Source organism: Seriola aureovittata, chromosome 18 (genome assembly GCF_021018895.1).
Source record: "Seriola aureovittata isolate HTS-2021-v1 ecotype China chromosome 18, ASM2101889v1, whole genome shotgun sequence".
NCBI lineage: Eukaryota > Metazoa > Chordata > Actinopteri > Carangiformes > Carangidae > Seriola > Seriola aureovittata.
The window spans coordinates 11,759,230-11,779,144 of NC_079381.1; the positions used below are offsets into that span (position 1 = coordinate 11,759,230).

The 19,915-nt window shown below is 39.8% G+C and overlaps 1 protein-coding gene across 1 annotated transcript in view; it reads left to right on the forward strand.

Annotated features, from left to right (window-relative positions):
- The window catches only part of LOC130186792 (tyrosine-protein kinase JAK2-like), a 30,129-nt gene that overhangs the window by 3,888 nt on the left and 6,326 nt on the right, over positions 1-19,915 (forward strand). Inside the window, exons 2-15 of the mRNA XM_056404077.1 lie at positions 7,466-7,751; positions 12,099-12,222; positions 12,339-12,459; positions 13,114-13,259; positions 13,950-14,244; positions 14,460-14,579; positions 15,038-15,195; positions 15,293-15,404; positions 15,881-16,067; positions 16,897-17,018; positions 17,797-17,931; positions 18,038-18,125; positions 18,959-19,086; positions 19,202-19,340. Of these exons, the coding sequence (XP_056260052.1) occupies positions 7,490-7,751; positions 12,099-12,222; positions 12,339-12,459; positions 13,114-13,259; positions 13,950-14,244; positions 14,460-14,579; positions 15,038-15,195; positions 15,293-15,404; positions 15,881-16,067; positions 16,897-17,018; positions 17,797-17,931; positions 18,038-18,125; positions 18,959-19,086; positions 19,202-19,340 (2,137 nt within the window). The 5' untranslated portion in view covers positions 7,466-7,489. The remainder of the gene's footprint in view (positions 1-7,465; positions 7,752-12,098; positions 12,223-12,338; positions 12,460-13,113; positions 13,260-13,949; positions 14,245-14,459; positions 14,580-15,037; positions 15,196-15,292; positions 15,405-15,880; positions 16,068-16,896; positions 17,019-17,796; positions 17,932-18,037; positions 18,126-18,958; positions 19,087-19,201; positions 19,341-19,915) is intronic.

Genomic DNA, 19,915 nt, shown 5'->3' on the forward strand with positions numbered 1-19,915 from the left:
TACATATTTGTCGTGCTGTGTGGTATTCCCATTTCAAACGTAATTCAGAACCTCCCAGACAACAGATGCATTTTCCTACTCGGCAAAGTTGGTGTGAACCCTCCTCTTTAACTGCTGAAAAATTTTCATCATGTGCCACTCTAAATAGCTGTTTAAAGATGTGAGGTGATTGATGTCACCAGGGGTCCTCTGTTGTTTTCCCCCTGTTTTCGAGAGAGGTTGGTCTGGGTTGAAAGCTGTAGAGTTGATGGCCTGTACAAAGATGAGCCAAATTAGTATGTGATCATGGTCAGCCAGACTTTTTCACCTCTTAACATTTCGAATCAATCAACAAGCGGTTGCAGCCTTGACAAACTGAGTAATCAGCCCCCAAGTTGCTGGAGGAACCTTTAGAAGTAGTTCAGTGTTTCCACTACCATTGCTTTGGGGGCCTGCCTCCCCCAACTGGACCCCCCCACTCGCCTAAGAAACCACAAAATTAAGAAAAACTAAATGAAGAAAACTAAATATTATATATGTTATTTACCTAATCTATGTGCACTTGTTTCATTTCAGCTCACTGAATCAGCATTTTGCTGTCATTATGGTTCTGTTTCTCTCCACTGTCTTTTGTTTCACCATGTGTATGTCTTATCCCCTCTCCAAACACATGGAGTGTATCAGTGGAGACACAGGTTAAATGCTTGTTATGTTAAGTGCAATAAAAGCTTTCCAACAAGTCTTATAAATCCCTCTAAATCCAGAGATGGAAAGACGTCGACCCAAAATGTATGAAAGTCAGGCCAAAATATCAGTGTTTTGTAAACACATGCAATCTAGTGACAGTGAGGATGCTAGCAGCTCTTCTGCTGATGGCCGGGGAGCTAATCCTGACGAGAACATTAGCAGTTCTCCTGTTGTTACAGCTGTACCCCTTGGCAAACAAAGGACAGACCTTGACCGATCTTGGCTGTCAGAGAGGAAATACTCAAGTTCTCTCAAGGGCCATCAATGGACTTTTCTCCACAGCATGATGCTGCCAGCACTTGCTCTCTGTTTTGAATAATGTGTTTCGGCAGATGTATCAGGTTATCAAACCTACTGCTTTGTGTAATAGTCATAGCTCTCATAAAGCTGCAACAGATGAAGCACCCAGGCAACAGTTGTTTATGTTCTGTATATCAGCCTTGGAAACCTGTAGCTCCTTCAGAGTTGTCATAGGTCTCATGGTAGCCTTCCTCATTCGTAACCCTCTCATGAATACTTTGTTAGGTACTGTCTTGTATGTTAATGTGATGATTATTTTCCAGATTAATCATCACCCCAAGTTGATATGTTCAGCTCGTTTTGTTTGACCAATTTTGAGTTTACTAAAAAACACTACACCACTAAACTAAAAACTAGCAAATATTTACATTTGAGAGGCTGAGACCAGGGATTTTTTTCACACTCAAAATTGTTGCAGATTAATTTTATTTGAAATGACTTGTCTTTTCAGGTCTAGTAGGTCAAGTATATTGTTGCAATTTCACTATCCTTTCTCACCATTTTGTTTATGCTTATTACATTTGCTTTGCAGTAAGACTTGGATAATCACTGTTTCTTCATTGAGTAGCTTATTATGTTACAGCCAGATGTCAAAACGAAATAGTTTTTTTTTTTTTTTTTTGCCTCTTCTTACACCTTTTTATATGTACATGGCTCATTGGATTTGCAGGTTCATTTCCATTACTTCCTTTTGGTGCTGTGGTGCAAGGGAGCACAGCTGTTTTATCTCAAAGTTCTTTCTGCAGATTTCATTGGGATTTAATACTCAATCATTTTATTTCATTGATGATTTGTTCATACACGTGAGGTCTGACTAAGCCTCTGGGACATCCGAAGCTAAAACATAATGTGGTTGTATTTGCTGTTATTCACTGTACACCCTGTGTAGACCACCCTGCTCCTTTTTCTTCAGCCTTAAAATCCCCCTATGTTATCAGGGGAGTTTCCTCTGTTTTGACTGTGTTTCAACTTTACAAATGTTGGTGAAATAACATGTTAGTATTTGGCAGTGCTTCACAACTTGATTTCATGCTATTCGGACTTATGCTAAGTTACCTCATTAGAGTGTACAAAGATAATATTTTGACTTATATTTAGTAGAATGATTATACTGCTCTGTGCAAATCAATGTGCTTTTCTCCTACTGTGACATGTCCATATTTCCTCTGACAGAATTGGTATCACTTTTCAAATACAGCATTTCGTTGACATAACTAAAGATGAGAGAGAAAAATGAAAGAATGAAACACCCATCTGCAAGACACAGCGAGCTCTGTTTTCTAGTTGGGAAAGCTGTAGCATAGCCAGTAACTGAAGATTTCAGTTTCTCCAAAACAATTTAGGGACTTTTGTAATTGTTTTTGTTGCCCAATATGAAACTTTATCCCAACTTTAGAGGAAGCCCAGCAGTTGGTAGATAAGTGAAAAATGTCCAGAGACCAATTAAAGAGTAGCCAGCAGTGGAGCAGATCAGCCATAAAGGGCAAAATGTGGGTGAGCTGATAGCTCTGACCTCCACTAGCCCCAAGGCCCTGATAAGACCCAGCAAGGAACTGGTCTAACTCTCTGCCTGCCTGCTTCATGATAAACGTTTTGGGTGTGTAAACACACAGAGGAACTGGTGAGAGAGCAGTGTTTTCCTTTATTCTTATTCTTACACAATGTAGTACAGCAGCTAACTTTACTGATTGTGCATTTCTGTTTTTATGGTGATAATATTCAGTTGAAATAGAATCCTGAAATAAGACCACTGTAGAGCATTGTTAACTTTGCATTTAGTGGGTTACTCTAGTTGAAAGTGTTCACCATCAAAAGATCAAAAAAACTCTTCTTTGCCAGAAAAATACTATAAACTTTATTCACACAATATGATATTCACACAAGCCACAGTCACTCAGACATTTCACTTCTCATCCAAAAGGCTTCTCCTGTCCTGACTGACTGACTGGCGGTGTGACCTTTAACCTCTGTGGGGTTATTATAAAGGCCACTGATCTTATTTGTTAGTTATGCTCCTGGCCGTTGTAATGACATTGGTTAGGTTTGTTGGAGTCACCTGAAGCCAAGTTTCAATGGTTGTTAAATATCCTGGGAAAGGATGAAAGGACAGAATTGTAGGTGGGGGATAAGTTGTGTCATAGACCTCCTCCTCTGTTGAGGGCTGGTTTCTGTATGGCGTCCTTCACTCCCCTTTCAAACCACCTGTCCTCCCTGTCCAAAATATGTGCGTTGTTGTCCTCGAGGGAGTGCATTCCTCACTGCTTTGGAATGAATACACTAGATCGCTTTTGTAGACTTGGGTGTGTAGATGAACCAGTTTCTTTCTGAATGCTTGTTGAAGATCTCCAGATTCTCTCAGGTACTCCAGACTAGGGATGTCACGAGAACCAATACTTTGGTACCAAGTTGATGTCGTAGGTACTGAAGATGTGATTCTTCTTGGATTGAAGCTAGCACACAGACTATATGGAGGTGTGTGCATGTTTCTCAATGAAATGAGTGACATTCTGCATGAGTCGACAGATGTGGTGTCAGTCTCTGGAGTAAACAGTCAGTCTTCAACGATGAAATGGATCTGTCTCACTTTCTCATTCAGTAGCTGGTTTTGAGCCTTCTCCAGGCTCTGTAGCCTTTCACTAAGGAACCTAGACATAGTCTGTCTGATATGAGTCTGTGTTGATGGCATCTCAGGTTGAACCATAAGTGGTTTCTGTAGTCCGCAATTTTCCTGGCGGTCCTTTCACACTGACATACCATACTGAGGGGGTCCATCCCAAAATGCTTAATAAAGATATCTGTGAAGGTTCTCAGTCATGCAGGTCATGGTTATCTAAGAAGAGTTGAATTGAGGGCAGCTGGACTTTGATAAATGATATTAGATTTGCACCGAGCAGTCTAAACATTCTACTAAATATTTATGATCATATGTCAAAATATTGTCTTTGTGTTCTCTGCTGAGGTAACAAAATGGTGAGAAGTGATACTGGAATCACAACAATTTACTCACTCTATTAGACTAGAGCAGAAGGACAAGTCATTTGGCAGAAAATCAATCTGTAACAAATTTTAGTTATTGCTTACATTATGAATTGAACAAAAAAGGAAAAAATAAATCCTAGTCTCCTCAAATATAAATATTTGCTCAGTTTTAGTTTAGTGGCTTTTAATAAACAGAAATCTTGAAATCTTGTTGGTCAGACAAAGCAAGCTGAATACATCAACTTGGGATGATGACTAATGGTGCCATGAGAAGGAGCTACAGGTTTCCAAGGCTGAGACAGTGAGCATAAGACAATTGTTGCCAAGGTGCTTCATCTGTTGCAGACACTTCAGCAGAAACACATCATCCCAAACACGGAGCCAGTGCTGGCAGCATCATGCTGGGGGGAAAAAACTTTCATGGTCTTTGTGCCACTTGAGAGAACTTAGGCAATGTTTCAAAGAGGAGTGGTGTAAAATTCCAGTGTCCATATGTGCAAAGCGGACACAGACAAATCCAGTTAAAAGTTTCAAAGCTGTAACTACTATCAAAGGTTCAAGGTCAAGGCTTCAGTCCCTTATTGATTGATGAGAAATGGTAATTGGCAAAAAAGTATAAGCATCCATCATCACAGTCATTTGGCTTATTTGGTTTTGACTCATTTGGCTTTGCACAGGCCATACTGCTTTCAACCCAGCCCAAGCTTTCTAGAAGACAGTGGGGAAAAACCCCTAAAAAACACTAAAGAACAACCTGCTGTGGGTTCAGTCAACTCACATCTTTAAACAGCTGTTGTAGTCAAAGTGACACATGATGAAAATATTTCACCAGATGGAGAGGAGAATGCATGCCAACGTTGCAGAGTAGTAAAATATATCTGTTATCTTGGAGGTTCTGAGCTACATACAAAACACTGCAGTCAATTTCCAGACAGGGATCAAGTGTTTCCTCTTATTTTATTGACGTTTAACTGCCCGAATAAGAGTTATCAATTACAGTCTTACAAATCTAAATATGGGACGACAATTACTGTTTTCAACTCAGGCACTGAAACAGGTTCACTCCACTAGAACTTTCCTCTGCATTGCTAGTCTGCTTTTGATTACAGGCTTGTAGACGAGGCATTAGAGTAGAAGAGGCATTTGGTACATGCAACTTTTTTCCCCAATATTCCATGATATGTTTAACCTTCTTAAAGACAGTTCAACGTAATATTTCCAATCTCAAACAAGCTGTGTGTGTTGGGGTCGAAATGGCTCATAGATATTGAAAAGAAAAGATTAAAGAAAACAAAACAAATAATATGCTGTTTTTCATCAGTTCAGTCTGTTTTTGGAGGTGGGTATTGAGTTATGCATAATATGCCATTGTCCTGTACAGTGATGACAGTTAGCAAAGTGTATTGTTATTCAGGCTACAGTCTAGATTACCATGAAGACCAACAGCACAGTAACATGTTCAAAACAGTGTAAACCTTGTAGCATATCACCCTTGAGATGATGTAGCACAACCAGACAAGGGTGTTACTAGCAGCTGATAAGAGTTAAAAATCATCATAAAGAGGAAATGGAACAGCATGAACACAAACAATATAAACAAAGCACACAAACATTACCGGGATTAATATATGTATATATATATATATATATATATATATATATATATATATATGTATATATATATGTATATATATATGTATATTTATATATGTTTCACTGTAGACAAAACTAAACCAAAAACTTAAAGAGACTTCATGTTGCACGTCCAGTTTTCTTTACACAGGTTTCATATGAGTAATTAGGGAAAATTGAAATTTGATAACCTGCTGAGATAATTGTCAATGGGATATGCACATGAGGGATCATTCCAATTGGGCCATAAGAGGCTCGTTATTAAACACATTATTCCAATGGTGTACAGGAGGGTAACTTCAGTTTTCACAGGGTGGAATTTGTGCTATTTTTTTTAGTTATAATGTTCTAAATTGGTATACATTTAATATTTGGGTTATTTCCAGTACATTTATCTGATGCTAAGCAGCTATAGTGTTTAACATGTTCACCATGTTAGTCTATGGTGTTAGGGTGGTAAGATTAGGTGGTAAACTAAGATTGTTGATTGGGACTAAAAACAGTACAGCTGATACAATTCATCCTGAGAGGGACTTGAGTGTGTATCAAATGTCATGGCAGCGCATCCAATCGTTATCAGGACATCACACTCAAAACCACAAACTTCAACCTGCTGATGGTGCTAGAGGAAAAGTCAGGGGATCATCTCTGGGCACCTCATGGATATCTGAAATCTCATGGCAGTCCATCCAGTTGTTGTTGAGATATTTTAGTCTGGATCAAAGTGGAGGATCAAAGGACTAAAACTGCCATCGTTAAAGCCATGCTGGCAGCATAACTAAAAACTATAGAATTCAAGAATTTACCTAACATATGTACTAATAAATATTAGAATTTGGAACAGAGACAGTACCAAATGTTCCATGTGCAAAAAACATGCATTTTCCATGTACATAGCTTGAAGACCAAAACCGCTGTAGGCAGCCCAGCGCAGTCTGTACAGTAAGCCTACTGCACTGCAGTCTTTAAGTAATTTTGTGTGCTGATAACTAATATAATTGATGATAAGTAATGCTCATCTCGTGTCAGCTAACATTTTATGGTTATAGAGAGAGATACCATAGAATCTAAGGCATCTGAATCAGCCACTGTTCTAAAGGGCTATGGTCTCCATACATTTACCAAGCTTGTGCAACTTCACTGTTTGGTGTGCTGATAAATGCAGCAAACAGCAATTTAGGATCAAGTGCAAATTAAATGTGAACTGACCAGGCAAAGCTGTGCCGTTCTGTTCTGTCTTCAAGCTTCACTCTTGATCCCTTTCTCATTTAAATACAAAGTACTTAATTCTACATAACAGCTTATTTTTGCAGAGCTCTCTACAAGCAAAGCAGCCTCAGCCAAGATACACATTATAATGCTGGCAGCAAACACTGATGTGACTCTATTAAATGAAAACCATTCAGAGCATAAGTAATAGATGGCTTCTCACCATCTACTGTGACTCCTTTCTTCTATTCTAGCTGTGTCCTGTTATCTCAATTTCAGCCTCTACTTCCACCCACTCTGCATTTTTCAGAAGACCTTTTTTCCTCTTCCAGACTGAGGTGCATCTGAGGGCTTGCCTCGTGACAAGATTTAAAATTTTCATCCCCCAATTCACCCTGATTTTACTGTGTTAACACATTAAAATCTCAAAAGCTTAGTTGCCATGTGACCCAAGTATGAGATGTATAAATCGGTCAGTCAGAACGTTGCTGATAAACACTACTAGATTCAGTCAAAAATAATGTCCTCCAATCAAATTAACTTCCAAGAACAACTGAGTATACTGAACCTTTCTACTCACTCTCACTGTTACCTGTCTCTTTTCCTCTATCCCTGACAGGTGAATGTTTGTTTTAAGCAGCACATGGCCTGTATTCTGCTGACAGACATGGACCCGCCCACCTCTGGTCCCACAGCACATCACAATGGCCTCTGCCCTGACCTCGACACAGCTGCCGGATGTGACCCCAAGCAGGACATTGATGCAACCTGCCTCACTGTCCACATTTACTACCTGGGGAAGGATGGAGGAAGGGGTAGGGCCAAAGGTTCAGAAAGTGTGCTCACGTTTCCACCTGGGGAATACGTAGCAGAGGAACTGTGCATCACTGCAGCGAAAGCTTGTGGTGAGTCAAAAGAGAATTTCAGTTCTAATGCCTGCCCACACACACAAAATACATTTTTATCATTGTTGAGCAACATCCGTGAAATATAGCTGTTACATGATGCATAAAACATGTAAGAAAACAAAGCGGAAATGAAAGACAGTAAAAATATAGTCTATCGTATATGCTATATAAAACCATGAAAAGTTCAGTGGATAAATGATGTCCTCATTTTTATCATCACAGATGTGATTTGGTGTTTTACCCCTCTGTGAGAAACCACTCTAACTCTAAATATGTCAGGCCAAATACATCATTTTATTGAAAACTGTCAAATATTACACTTAAATACAGTTAAGTTAGTTGTTACATAAATTGGAAATGGAAGAAACACAGACATTCAGACATTTCTGCTGTATTGAAAATGTCATGACGCTATTGTAAGGTATTAAATTGAATCCTAAATAGAAGTAAGGGCATTTGCAAGGCAGTATGGCATTAAGCAAGGCAGTGAAAACAGCATTATGTTCCATGTCAGACTGCTCATAAAACAAATACTACTACTACTTGCATTGGTGCTTTTGTCTGTGTAGATCATGGAATGGGCCATAAATGGACAGGGTGTCTGTAGTTGTTGAAGCTTGTGTTTTGAGACCAAGCTGTGATAGTCTGAAATACCTCTCAATAGAGCAATCACACACATCTCATGCCCTCTAAGCTTTTAACTTCTTGAAGAAAAAAAAGCCTGAATATATACAGTCCTCTCCACACCAAATCAGGGAATATATTTTTTAAGAATGTTGTTTATCCCTTCATTTTATTATTTAACTTGTTTTGGCAGCTTGTGATTAATTTGCCTCCCATGCATATAACAAGAAACATGCTGGGTCTATGTATCTAGCAAGAAAATAAATAATCAAAAGGAGTGTTTTGTGAAGTTTATTTACATGCCTTCTTCAGTTATAACAAGTGTGGGGTAATTAGTATTATTCTGTGAAGATACAAATCCTTCTGATGAGTCTGCATTATATATATACTGTAAATATGTGTGATGTAACCAATCATGTACCTTTCAACCATGCAGAAAAAAATCCTTGTTTGTATATTCAGCATTCATAAGAATCTGCTGGTAAGGAAATGGAGATAGGTGTTTTGGCTATTGGGGCCAATCCAGTGTTTATTTTGTGGAAACAGAACTGCAGCACTGAGTCTAGCTTTTAGCCTTCTGTTTCTAGCAAACCCAAATCAGGAAGTTGTCGACTGTTGTGTCTGTTTTCCTCTCCGCCTTAGCTCTATCTATTACTGCCACGCGCTCTTGCTCCATTCCCTTTTGAGCCGATAAGAAACAAACCCCTCTCTCTCTCCTTTTTATCTTCCGCTTTTTCTGTATCCCTTTGCGTTTCTTTTTTTTTCTTAATTTGGTCATTTCCTATTTTCTGCCTCTTGTCTTTGTCTATTTTTCATCTTTATTTCTACCTTCTACCTTCCCACAAACCATCAAGTTAAAATTTGATGATGCAAGGAGATGGGTGGGATTTTGCATCACCACCAGAATGAAGTCAAATGTTTTCACAAATATAGTTCAGATCTAATGTATATTAAGACCTAATATGATTATGATGATCATAAAGAAGAATTTCCAATTTTTTGGCCTCACAGTAGGAAATTTGGAAAAATTCTGCCAAGTCAAAGTCTGTGGTTGGTCTTTGAATTAAATTGTATGAATTATATAGTTAAGTTCATAAAATGCACCAAATCTCAGCTCCTAAAGTGTGGAAAATACAGTAATTTACTCTGCAGTGCATTACTTACTTTATTATTACTAATACAAGGTAGGAATTACTTATCAACCTTGTTAATACTTTGACACAACTTCTTGTGGTTGAGCATACATCCTCTTACACAGCACTCCCATCCCCTTACCATTGCTTCACTCTTGTGAGTGCTTCCTGTTGTATAATGACATTTTCTGTCTGCTTGTGAACCACTTGGGCCAGCTGATAAAACACCTTGTTATTAGTGGTGTTAGCGTTGTGAAGACAGAATGAGGTATTGTGGGAATGGTTAGAGGCAAAAACATAGACATGTCTTCCAGGATTGCTTGATGTTCAAGCACTATTAAACTGGCTATTGTTGTCGGATGAAGTGATAAAAGTCATCCATACTGAGATTGCAATACTCTGTGCATCATTGTCATCGTCTTTGATCATAAAAAGTCTTCATCAAAATAAAATTTCTGGCAAATAGGCAAACTTGCAAAGCAGTTCATGGGTGTTTTTGTTTTTTAGCAGGAAATCTAATTGTTATATATCCCTGAATGTCCGCGAGTGAGTGACTTAGTAAGTAATAGAGTTGAGTGAGTGATGAAGTTACTCCATTGGTTGGCTGAATGTTGTTATTGTTGCAAAATGATTTGGACAAACCTTAGCTTAGCTACTAGAGGAGAGTCACCAGTACTGCCCCACGAGTGAGAGACACACCACTCTTTGCATCTACTGAGGGCCACAGAGGCAAGGCAGCAGTTTGTTAACCAGACGGAAGCTGTGCTCTGTGCAAGAGACAAAATAAAACAAGATATTCTGTCTCTTCTAGCTTTGTCTCGAATTGATTATTCTACAAGTACACAGCACAGTCTTTTGTCTTTAATTTATGTGTATGGTGATTTTGTCAGATGATGTCGTTAGTTATCAAATCAGGATTTTGGCAGTGGAAATGGCTTGGAAGTGACTGCTGGTTATCATGGAGTCTTAATGGGCTGCAATTCAGGGACTATTTCAATTGCTCTGTTGTCTGACAACAGAAACAGAAAAACATGTAAATGAGAACAGCTTTATTGGGAAATCAGCTTATTTAAAACTGTATATGTGAGCACAGAGAGTAGGAGAGAAGTAAACAGATAAAGGGCTGAAACCGACTGACACTAGGCAGAATGCAAATAAGACACAATTACGTCATTATTATGCTAATTAGTGTATTACATTATCTAGCAAGATTTTTCAACTTTTCCAGCAGGCTTTGGGTGCTTTCCATTAAGGCAGTTGTTTATTTTAAGGTAAACAAAAGAAACTTGTGCTACAGAAAATGGACCAGACTCAGTGAATAGCTCCCTAAGCTTAACATCCTAAGTCCTATGATAACTATTAATTTAGCTATACAGACTAATGAGCAGCGATGACTAACATGTCTTTGGGGTCATCAGGTGGGAACCTCCTTTCACCAGTGTTTCGTCTAGTTGGTCCCACGACACCTCCAGGAGGCTAGACAGTGATCACTGGCGTCCCAGAGTCACTCCCCTAATGCCAGCCATCACTGCTCCTCACACCACAACTAAAGCAGTTGTTTATATATTACATCCTCAGATTATACACAGCCCAGCCATATACTAGGTTTTCATTGTGTCAGCACAACTAAGAAGTTAGTATTGTCATTGTCAAATCACAGTTGCTTGCAGTCTGAAGTGCTACTACAAGATGTGTTTGTGTATGTATATATTTATATTTGGCAGACACATTTATCCAAAGCAAATCAAGTGATGGACTAAAGCTTCAGTGCAGCAGGAAAACTTGGTGCTATTAGTAGATGTAGTACTTAGGAAGTAAGTGGGTGGAAGGAGATAAAATGCACCAAAAGTGCTAGCAGAGCAAGTGCTCTCGGAAGAGATGAGTCTTCAAGAGATTCTTGAAGATAGAGAATGCTCTGATAGCATTCAGTAGCTTGTTCCACCATCAGGGAACCACAGATGAGGAAGACAATGCCAAACGACATTCCCTGGAGGAACGCAGTGGGCGAGAAGGAGCATAAGGCTGTATGACTGAGTTCAAGTAGATGGGAGCAGACCTAGAAGTCACTCTGAGGGCAAGCATTAGTGACTTGAATTTGATATGGGCGGCCATGGGTAGACAGTATAGGTCAATGAGTAGCAGAGTGACGTGTCCCTTACATACATACATACAGTATATGAATGTGTATGCTTATGTCTACATATTGGCCAGCTGTCATTCTTTGACCAGTTTCATTTTTAGGAATTGGTTAGTAATGTGTGCTGTTTGTGAAAAGGAGTACTTTACTTCAGACCTGCATACAGGATTAGTACATGAGTAGGCTCTCCAAATTTGAATTACAGGCAGCATGCTCCACACCCTCAATGCCGAGTTAAAAAGTGTTTTCCAAATGGAAAATAGTTGCTCACTCATATGTGCACCAGTTACTGAAGGAGCAAATTCAATCTAAGTACAGAGAGTTTTTGGGACTTTTAATGGACTTGTAGCACCAGAATGAAAGTGCTTGTGCTGTTTTATAATAAACATTTGATTGACATGACTCATTCTTGTTTAATAAAAAAATGATGATTGTTTTCTTTCTCTCCAGGGATTGCTCCAGTGTACTGCAACTTGTTTGGCCTGATGAGGGAAAGTGACCGGATATGGTTCCCTCCTAATCACATCTTTAAACTCTGCCAGTCAGCATGTGAGAACCTGCACTTCAGAATCAGGTAAACATTTAGTTTTTTAATCTCCTTAATCTGTTTCAGATTTTTCTTGTTATATTTTTCTTTTCTTTTTCTTTTTTTGTTTTGTTTGGATTCATTTTTTTCCCTCTTCTATCCAGGTACTATTTTCCTGGCTGGTATAACAACAGCAGTTCATTCTATGCCCATCGCTATGGTGTATCTAAGGGGATGGAGAGCCCTGTGATGGATGATTGTGTAATGGCATACCAGTTTTTTCAGGTTAGTCTTTATGATGTACACCTTACATTCAGTCAACCTTAAGTCAGTTATTTTCTTCTGCAAAGTGTACTTTGTATGTTGGTATTTTATATTTGTATTGTGTCTTTGTATTTGTGTTTTTCAAACATATGGTTTATCCTTAGTCTGGATCATTTGTGTGTTTTTGGGAGCAAACCAGAGAACAGTGTCTTATGACTAATGCCCCCAACTTAACCTCCATTCCACCCTTTCTCATTCTTGCTTTGCTTTTTCTTTTTTATCTGTTTTTCTAAGAACAAATGTGGGTGAGTCCGTTAGTCTGTCTATTGTCAACCCATTCTTTTGTTAAACCTGAGAAAACAGGAAGTGGGGTAGTAAGTGTGTTTAAGAAGCAGAAATGGGGAACAAGTGTATCTCAGGGTTCTTTTCACTTTGTTTGTATGTCTTTGCCCACATGTGTGCTTGTGTGTGCGTTTGTGGGGAAATAGTTTCTGCTTTTTTTCTATGTGCTTGTGCAAACTTTGCAGCTCTGTACAGCCTCATGAGATTGTTGATAAATATAGAATAATTTAAGTACATGGATTCTATTATGACATAAATTTTCATGTTCTATAAAGAGGTTTATAATCAACAACAACCATTTTTTGCATCTTGTGTTTTCTTTTCCTTCCTCAGTGGCGTAGTGACTTTCTTAATGGCTGGGTTCAAACCCCGGTGAGCCACGAGTCCCAGGAGGAGTGTCTGGGCATGGCGGTACTGGACATGATGAGGCTTGCTAAAGAGAATGGTCAGTCACCTGTTGACATCTACAATGATACCAGGTAGGATGCTCTCACTCACTAGAGATACAACAATAATGTTACAATATTTTGGGTTAGTGTTGCTGCTTTTATACAGTATTTCGTCCAAACTACGGGAAGGCAAAAATGATCTTGGAGAGGAAAAAAAATGTTGGTAATGTGTCTCTCTGAACCGCAGTCTGGCCGCACTCACTCTCACCTAAATAATGTGAAATGCTTGCTGTTATGCTGGCGTTCATGTGGTACAGCATGTGAATAACAAGCTGCTCAGGACACAGTGAGCATCAAGATAGTTTCATTATGCATGTGCATACAGCTGAATGAATTATCTCTGTGTGAGATATTTTAGTTGAAAACGTGTCTATAATATCTGATGTATACTACGTTTATGCACTGTGTTTATACTTGAAATGTGAATTCTCCTATAATTTCTCTAATATCTAATTCATCAATAATTTATTTCACATTACCTTTACATTTAAATGAGTTTATGTGATGACTATTGACTGATTCTCCTGAGGTAGACTCAACATGCAAACTGATTGGCAGAAAGTAAGGATAGTGTTTGCTCTTTTAACTTTGTTTCCTTTCACTTGCCCCTCCCCTTTCTCTTTATCTTTCTTGATTTTTGTTCACTATTCCTTCCTCTTTTTGTTATCACCAACTCCATCTACACCTAACCACCAACCCCCCACCCCCCACGGCTTTTAGCTACAAATCCTTCCTGCCGAGATGCATGCAGAGCCGCATCCAAGAATATAACATCTTGACTCGGAAGAGGATCCGCTATCGCTTCAGGAGGTTTATCCAGCAGTTCAGTGAATGCAAGGCCACCGTGTGTAACCTCAAGCTCAAATACCTAATGAGCCTGGAGATGCTGCTGCCCTCCCTCTACTCTGAGCGCTTCCAAGTCACCGACCTCTCGGCACGCGAGGTTACCATCGTTGTCATGGGCAACAAGGGCATCCAGTGGTCAAAAGGGAAAGAGGAAGAGGGAGCAGAGGAGGTGAGGACCAGGAGATGAGTTCATGTTGCCATGGTAATGCATTTGTACATTGCCAGTCAGCCACAGTATAATGCTGTAATGGCTGTTTTTTCACCTATAGATGGCGCTCCAGGAAATGGTTAAAATGCCAGTAACAACAAGTGCGCATGTGTGTACATGCTTCCTCATCTAATACAAATGCAAACTACTATTTTGTACTCTTTTTGTGTCTCCAGGAGCTACAGACATACTGTGACTTCCCTGACGTCATTGATATCAGCATCAAGCAGGCCAATAAAGAGGGCTCTGCGGAGAGTCGCATAGTTACCCTCACCAGACAGAACAGCCAGATCCTGGTATAGTATTCTCTATTCCATGCTCTACTATCACTCTAAAATTAATAATTGTTTGTTTTGTTGTATTCTAATCTAATTATTTCAGGAGCGTGTTTCCCTAATGACCACATACCTGTTGTCAAAGCAAAGTGCTCAAGTGGTTTGTTACAGCAGCTGGACTTAACAGCAACATCTGTTCTTCACCTGTTTGAAAGACAATTTTGATCAGAAAATGAGTCACCGGATATAAAGATCACCCGTTTCACTTATTTAGCATCACTATCACAAGTAGACTGATACACTGACCTATTTTTTAACTATTTCCTTGAAAGGATACCAATTTGTTATGCTTACATGCATAGATATACTGATTGAAATGTGATTGTTTATATTGATTTAAAGTTCAAAGCAGGTACTGAGTGATTTATTTTTGTCTTCCTCTGCATCCCGTCTCCGTGTCTCTCTCTATGGCCACAAAGGAACTGGAGTTTCATTCCCTATCAGAGGCTCTGTCATTCGTATCATTAGTTGATGGATATTACAGACTTGTCGCCGATGCCCATCATTACCTGTGTAAAGAAGTGGCTCCACCAAGACTTCTGGAGTGCATTCAGAGCTATTACCATGGCCCTGTGTCGTAAGTGTCACATATATGCCCAGTTGCAGCACATCACACATGAACCACAGAACCATTCACACACACAAAGACACATATTCTGTCTCTTTGATCACAGGATGGACTTCACGATTGGTAAGCTGCGTCGCTCTGGTAACCACCAAGGCCTGTACATCCTTCGCTGCAGCCCAAGGGACTACGACAAATACTTCATGTCCTTTGTAGTGGGGGTACGTAGTTCATGTTGGGTCATCATCAGTGTGAGGCACAGTATCTTTCACGTGACTGTACAAAGACATGGGCTATGTCAACACAGTCTTTGCTAATCGATTGACATCACAAACTCCCTTCGTCAGCCATGACCAAATGCAGACTAGCAAAATACATTAACAGACCAGATTATCTCCTTAATTGGCGGATGCAACATGACACAACAACCAGGACCATTACACTAGAATGTAAATGCAATGTAGTGCTTTGGTGTAACAGTCTTTGTTCAGGTAAGGAGTAAGATGGTCAAAGTCACTATAACTGCTGCATCTCTACTATGTTGGTTCACTGGTTTGCTAAAACAGAGGTGGTCTTAAAGTTGTACACACCAGACCCTCTCAACTATTGCCCATATTTTTAGCCACTGCAGAGCAATTCAGCACAACTCAACTGTCAGGATTTTCTTTTGATTTATCATTTCCCTCTTGATTTTCAGTATGAAACTATGGTGGACTACAAGCACTGTCAGATCATGAAGACGGAGTCAGGAGAGTACATTCTGAGTGGAGCTAAGAGGAGCTTCGGCTCACTGAGGGAACTTCTGCACTGCTATCAAAAGGAGGCGCTGCGCTCAGATGGATACACATTTCAGCTGACCAAGTGCTGCCCACCCAGCCCCAAAGGTCAGTGTTCACAGACAAACATACAAGGTAAACCTTATTGCCATGCGTACAGACCATACCGCACACATGAGCACTGAAGCAAACGTGTGTCCCTACACAGGTAAACATTATGCATTCCCCTTAGTTAAAATCCACTTACCGTACTTAAAATATGAGCACTTCTTTTCCTTTTAAAATTGAAGTTTTTCATAGGGGAGGTCCTTGAATTCCGATTGGAATCAAGCCAAGCCAACCGCTGCAGCATATTAATTAATAATAAACTGGATTTAATTACATAATGGTGCAACTTCTGACAGCATAGACCATGGAGTTATAATCTGGGAAATGGCACGGCACTACAATCATTCAGCACTTTAGCTGTTACTCTTCAACACGCTGCTCTCTGAGTTCCTTAAGATTTAGCTTTAGTGCACCTTCTTGCTTTCCCATTTACATGCTCCCATTATCAACTTTTTACCCATAGACATAAACATCAAGGCACCATATCGATTAAGGTGAAGCCAGTTGTAAGAATTTTGAATCAAACATTATCCTTTAAATAGGCAGAAAAAGGTCAGATTTTTACTGCCCAGCACAACCTGGCCATTATGTCTCTACGGGGTTTTGATGGATTACCAATGACTACTAATGACTCAATGATTACTTCACTAGGTTTCCAGCTGGCAAAACTCTTAAGCAATCTAAGTTTAGAATTAGTAGCTGTTGCTGGTCTATTCAAATTGAATAATGTCAGATTAAAAAGCCATTACCCTGCTACAGTGTTAATCAGATGTGGTGTCAAAATGTGAGTGACAGACCCTAATTCCTGTCCACCTTTACCTCTCTTCAGATAAATCCAACCTGCTGGTGTGTAGAAATAATCAAGGGGCAGAGGTTCCTCTTTCCCCCTCCCTACACAAACATATCAGTCAGATGGTCTTCCACAAGATCCGGAAAGAGGACCTCATCATCGTAAGTTAAACCTCTTTGACTTCTTGCTTTAGCTTTTTCTCTCAGCAGAAAAATGTCAACACACATAACTAGTCCACCTCTGTAGACTTAGTAGATTGCATCACTGTGTAAATGGATTAGACACATAATTACACAGTACATATTTATTGAAAAAGCCCTTGTATGACTTTCTCATTGAGAAAGAACATTAAAGGTAAAGCCAAAATATACTGATACATGCCTTTTGTCGACAAAGAAACAGGCCACAGCCTGACTCCTGCAGGGTCAGTGAGGTTGATGCAGTTAACAAAAAGACTGCCTCAGTTGATCGACCTGCTGTAGCTCAGCGTCATCAATAGCAGTCCCTGTGGATGAGTGCATGTGACAGTATGTCAGCCATGCTTTCACCTCAGTGACTGGTCCATTTCCGCCTCACAGTATTTTTTTGTTGGTTGAGCACTTGAAGTTTTGTACAACAGGTCTGTCACAGGAAAACCACACGTTCAGTCACAGAGTTCAGGGGTATTTCCTTTATTGCTATACTGTTTTCTGACTCATTTTCTTTCTGAACTTTCAGCTATGTCCTGTAATTATTCCAGAGCTTTGGATATTTAAAATGTATGCTTTACAGAATTCAATTCAATGCCTTTATTGTCATTGCACAGTGTACAACAAAATTACATGTCTCCACTGGTACACACAGTAATACATACAGTAAACATACCTACATACAGTTACAAAATGTGCTCCGCCTCCTTTCCAAAGCAGGTTTTTAAGATTACAATAAAATGTGTTTTAGAATGAGAGTCTGGGTCAAGGAACTTTCACCAAAATCTTCTGTGGTGTGAGGAAAGAGCTGGGAGACTACGGAGAGATACATCAGATAGATGTCGTTATCAAGATCCTGGACAAGGCTCACCGCAATTATTCAGAGGTTGGTTTGTTTACTGGGTGAATGAGTGGGTGAGAGGATCTGATTAAATTAAGATTTCAAATCAAATTTTCTTCTCTTCCTGTACTCCCGTTTGCCTTCATCATAGTCATTCTTTGAAGCAGCCAGCATGATGAGCCAGCTCTCCTACAAGCACTTACTCCTCAACTATGGTGTGTGTGTTTGTGGCGACGAGAGTAAGTTTACCACACACACACACACACACACACACACACACACACACACACACACACACACACACACAGAGTTAAGGTTATCCTTACCTTTTTTTAAAGATATGTGGGGATGCTGAAAACAGAATGTGTGTGCAGTCAAACACCCATGAGGAATCAATGCAAAGAATCAAACGGAGAGGAAATAAGGTTTCTGACCTGCTGACTTGCTTTGTGATCTGCCCTGACTGGGTTAAGCCCTCAGGTTCAACAAGTCATTAATGGGCCTCTGCAGTCTTGATCTTTACTCTACCTGCAACTGCCCACACACATCACAGCAACATGTCAGGAAATCTTTACTATTCACATTACTGAATGCAGGGAAAGAGCAGAAAGGAAAGAAAAGATGGAAGATTTTGGAAGTTATTTGAAATGTGTCTATAGGGCCTGTTTTTTCTCTGCTCTTCATCATTATAGTTACTGATGGATGGTATAAACAGTAAAGAAAGTACACTAGTATGAATTTGCCCTCCGATATGGATTGTGACTATACCTTGCTGAGCAGTAGAGATCTCACAAATACAAAGTGGCGATGACTTAACTACACCAGTGGGAGGCAGCAATGCACCAACTCCTGCCTAGTCTGCCAGAAAACAAGATGATTCACCTGTGAATCGTCTGGAAAATATGACAGCCCGCACTGCTTTCTTTGTAAACAAAGTAATGACTGAATGCACAGCACACAATGAATAATAGGAAGAGTTGTTGAAAAAGACCGGATGACAGAATATACTGTGAGCTTGAATACAAATAGGAGTTTGAGTAATAAAATTATCTCCCTCTCATCTGCTTAACAGACATGATGGTGCAGGAGTATGGTAAGTTTGGTTCTCTGGACACCTATCTGAAAAAGAACAAAAGCTGTGTCAACATCACATGGAAGCTAGAAGTGGCCAAGCAGCTGGCCTGGGCAATGCACTATCTGGTAAGACTACGGACATGTACAAACACCATCACTCTTTCACTCGAAAAATGAAATGTAATGAGAAATACTTTTCTACCAAGGAATTTTATGTTGTCCCTGCCGTATCTGCTCACAGGAGAATAAGAACCTTGTTCATGGAAATGTCTGCGCCAAGAATGTTCTTCTGATCAGAGAGGAGGATCGGAAAACTGGCAGCCTGCCCTTTATCAAGCTCAGTGACCCTGGGATCAGCATCACTGTGCTGCCCAGAGAAGGTAGGACACATGGCTTCATGTACTGTCCTGAAGTGAGAAGACACACACCGGTGTGTTTCCATGTGGCAATAATGTTCACCAACATTGTTTTCTCTTGGTATGATTGTCTCAGTTACTGACAGGGACAAAGTTTGGTCAGCCTACCTTTCTCTAACAGTTTCTGCCGTCGTTTTCACCATCCCAAACGTCTACTCCATTACTGTAAATGTGCCAGTGTTAGCCTGCTGGCTGATTTTCAACTGCAGTCCTTCGACCAGACCTTTCAAGAACGATCAACGCAATAAAATTTATAGCGATACCAGGAAAACAGCAGCAACAAGAAAGAAAGAAAAAATTATCAAAACATAAACACAGGCCATGCAAAGCAACTGGAGACAGCAATAACATTTAGTGGGACGCCACAGACGACAGCAGCAAGAACAAACAGAATTATGAAAACATAAACACAGCTCATGCAAAGCAACAATAATACAGTAACAGCTAACACTGTTTTGGTACATATCACCATGCAAGCAGCACGAAGCAACAAAACACCAACAATGACCATTTACATAATGACACAAGGAGTGGCAATA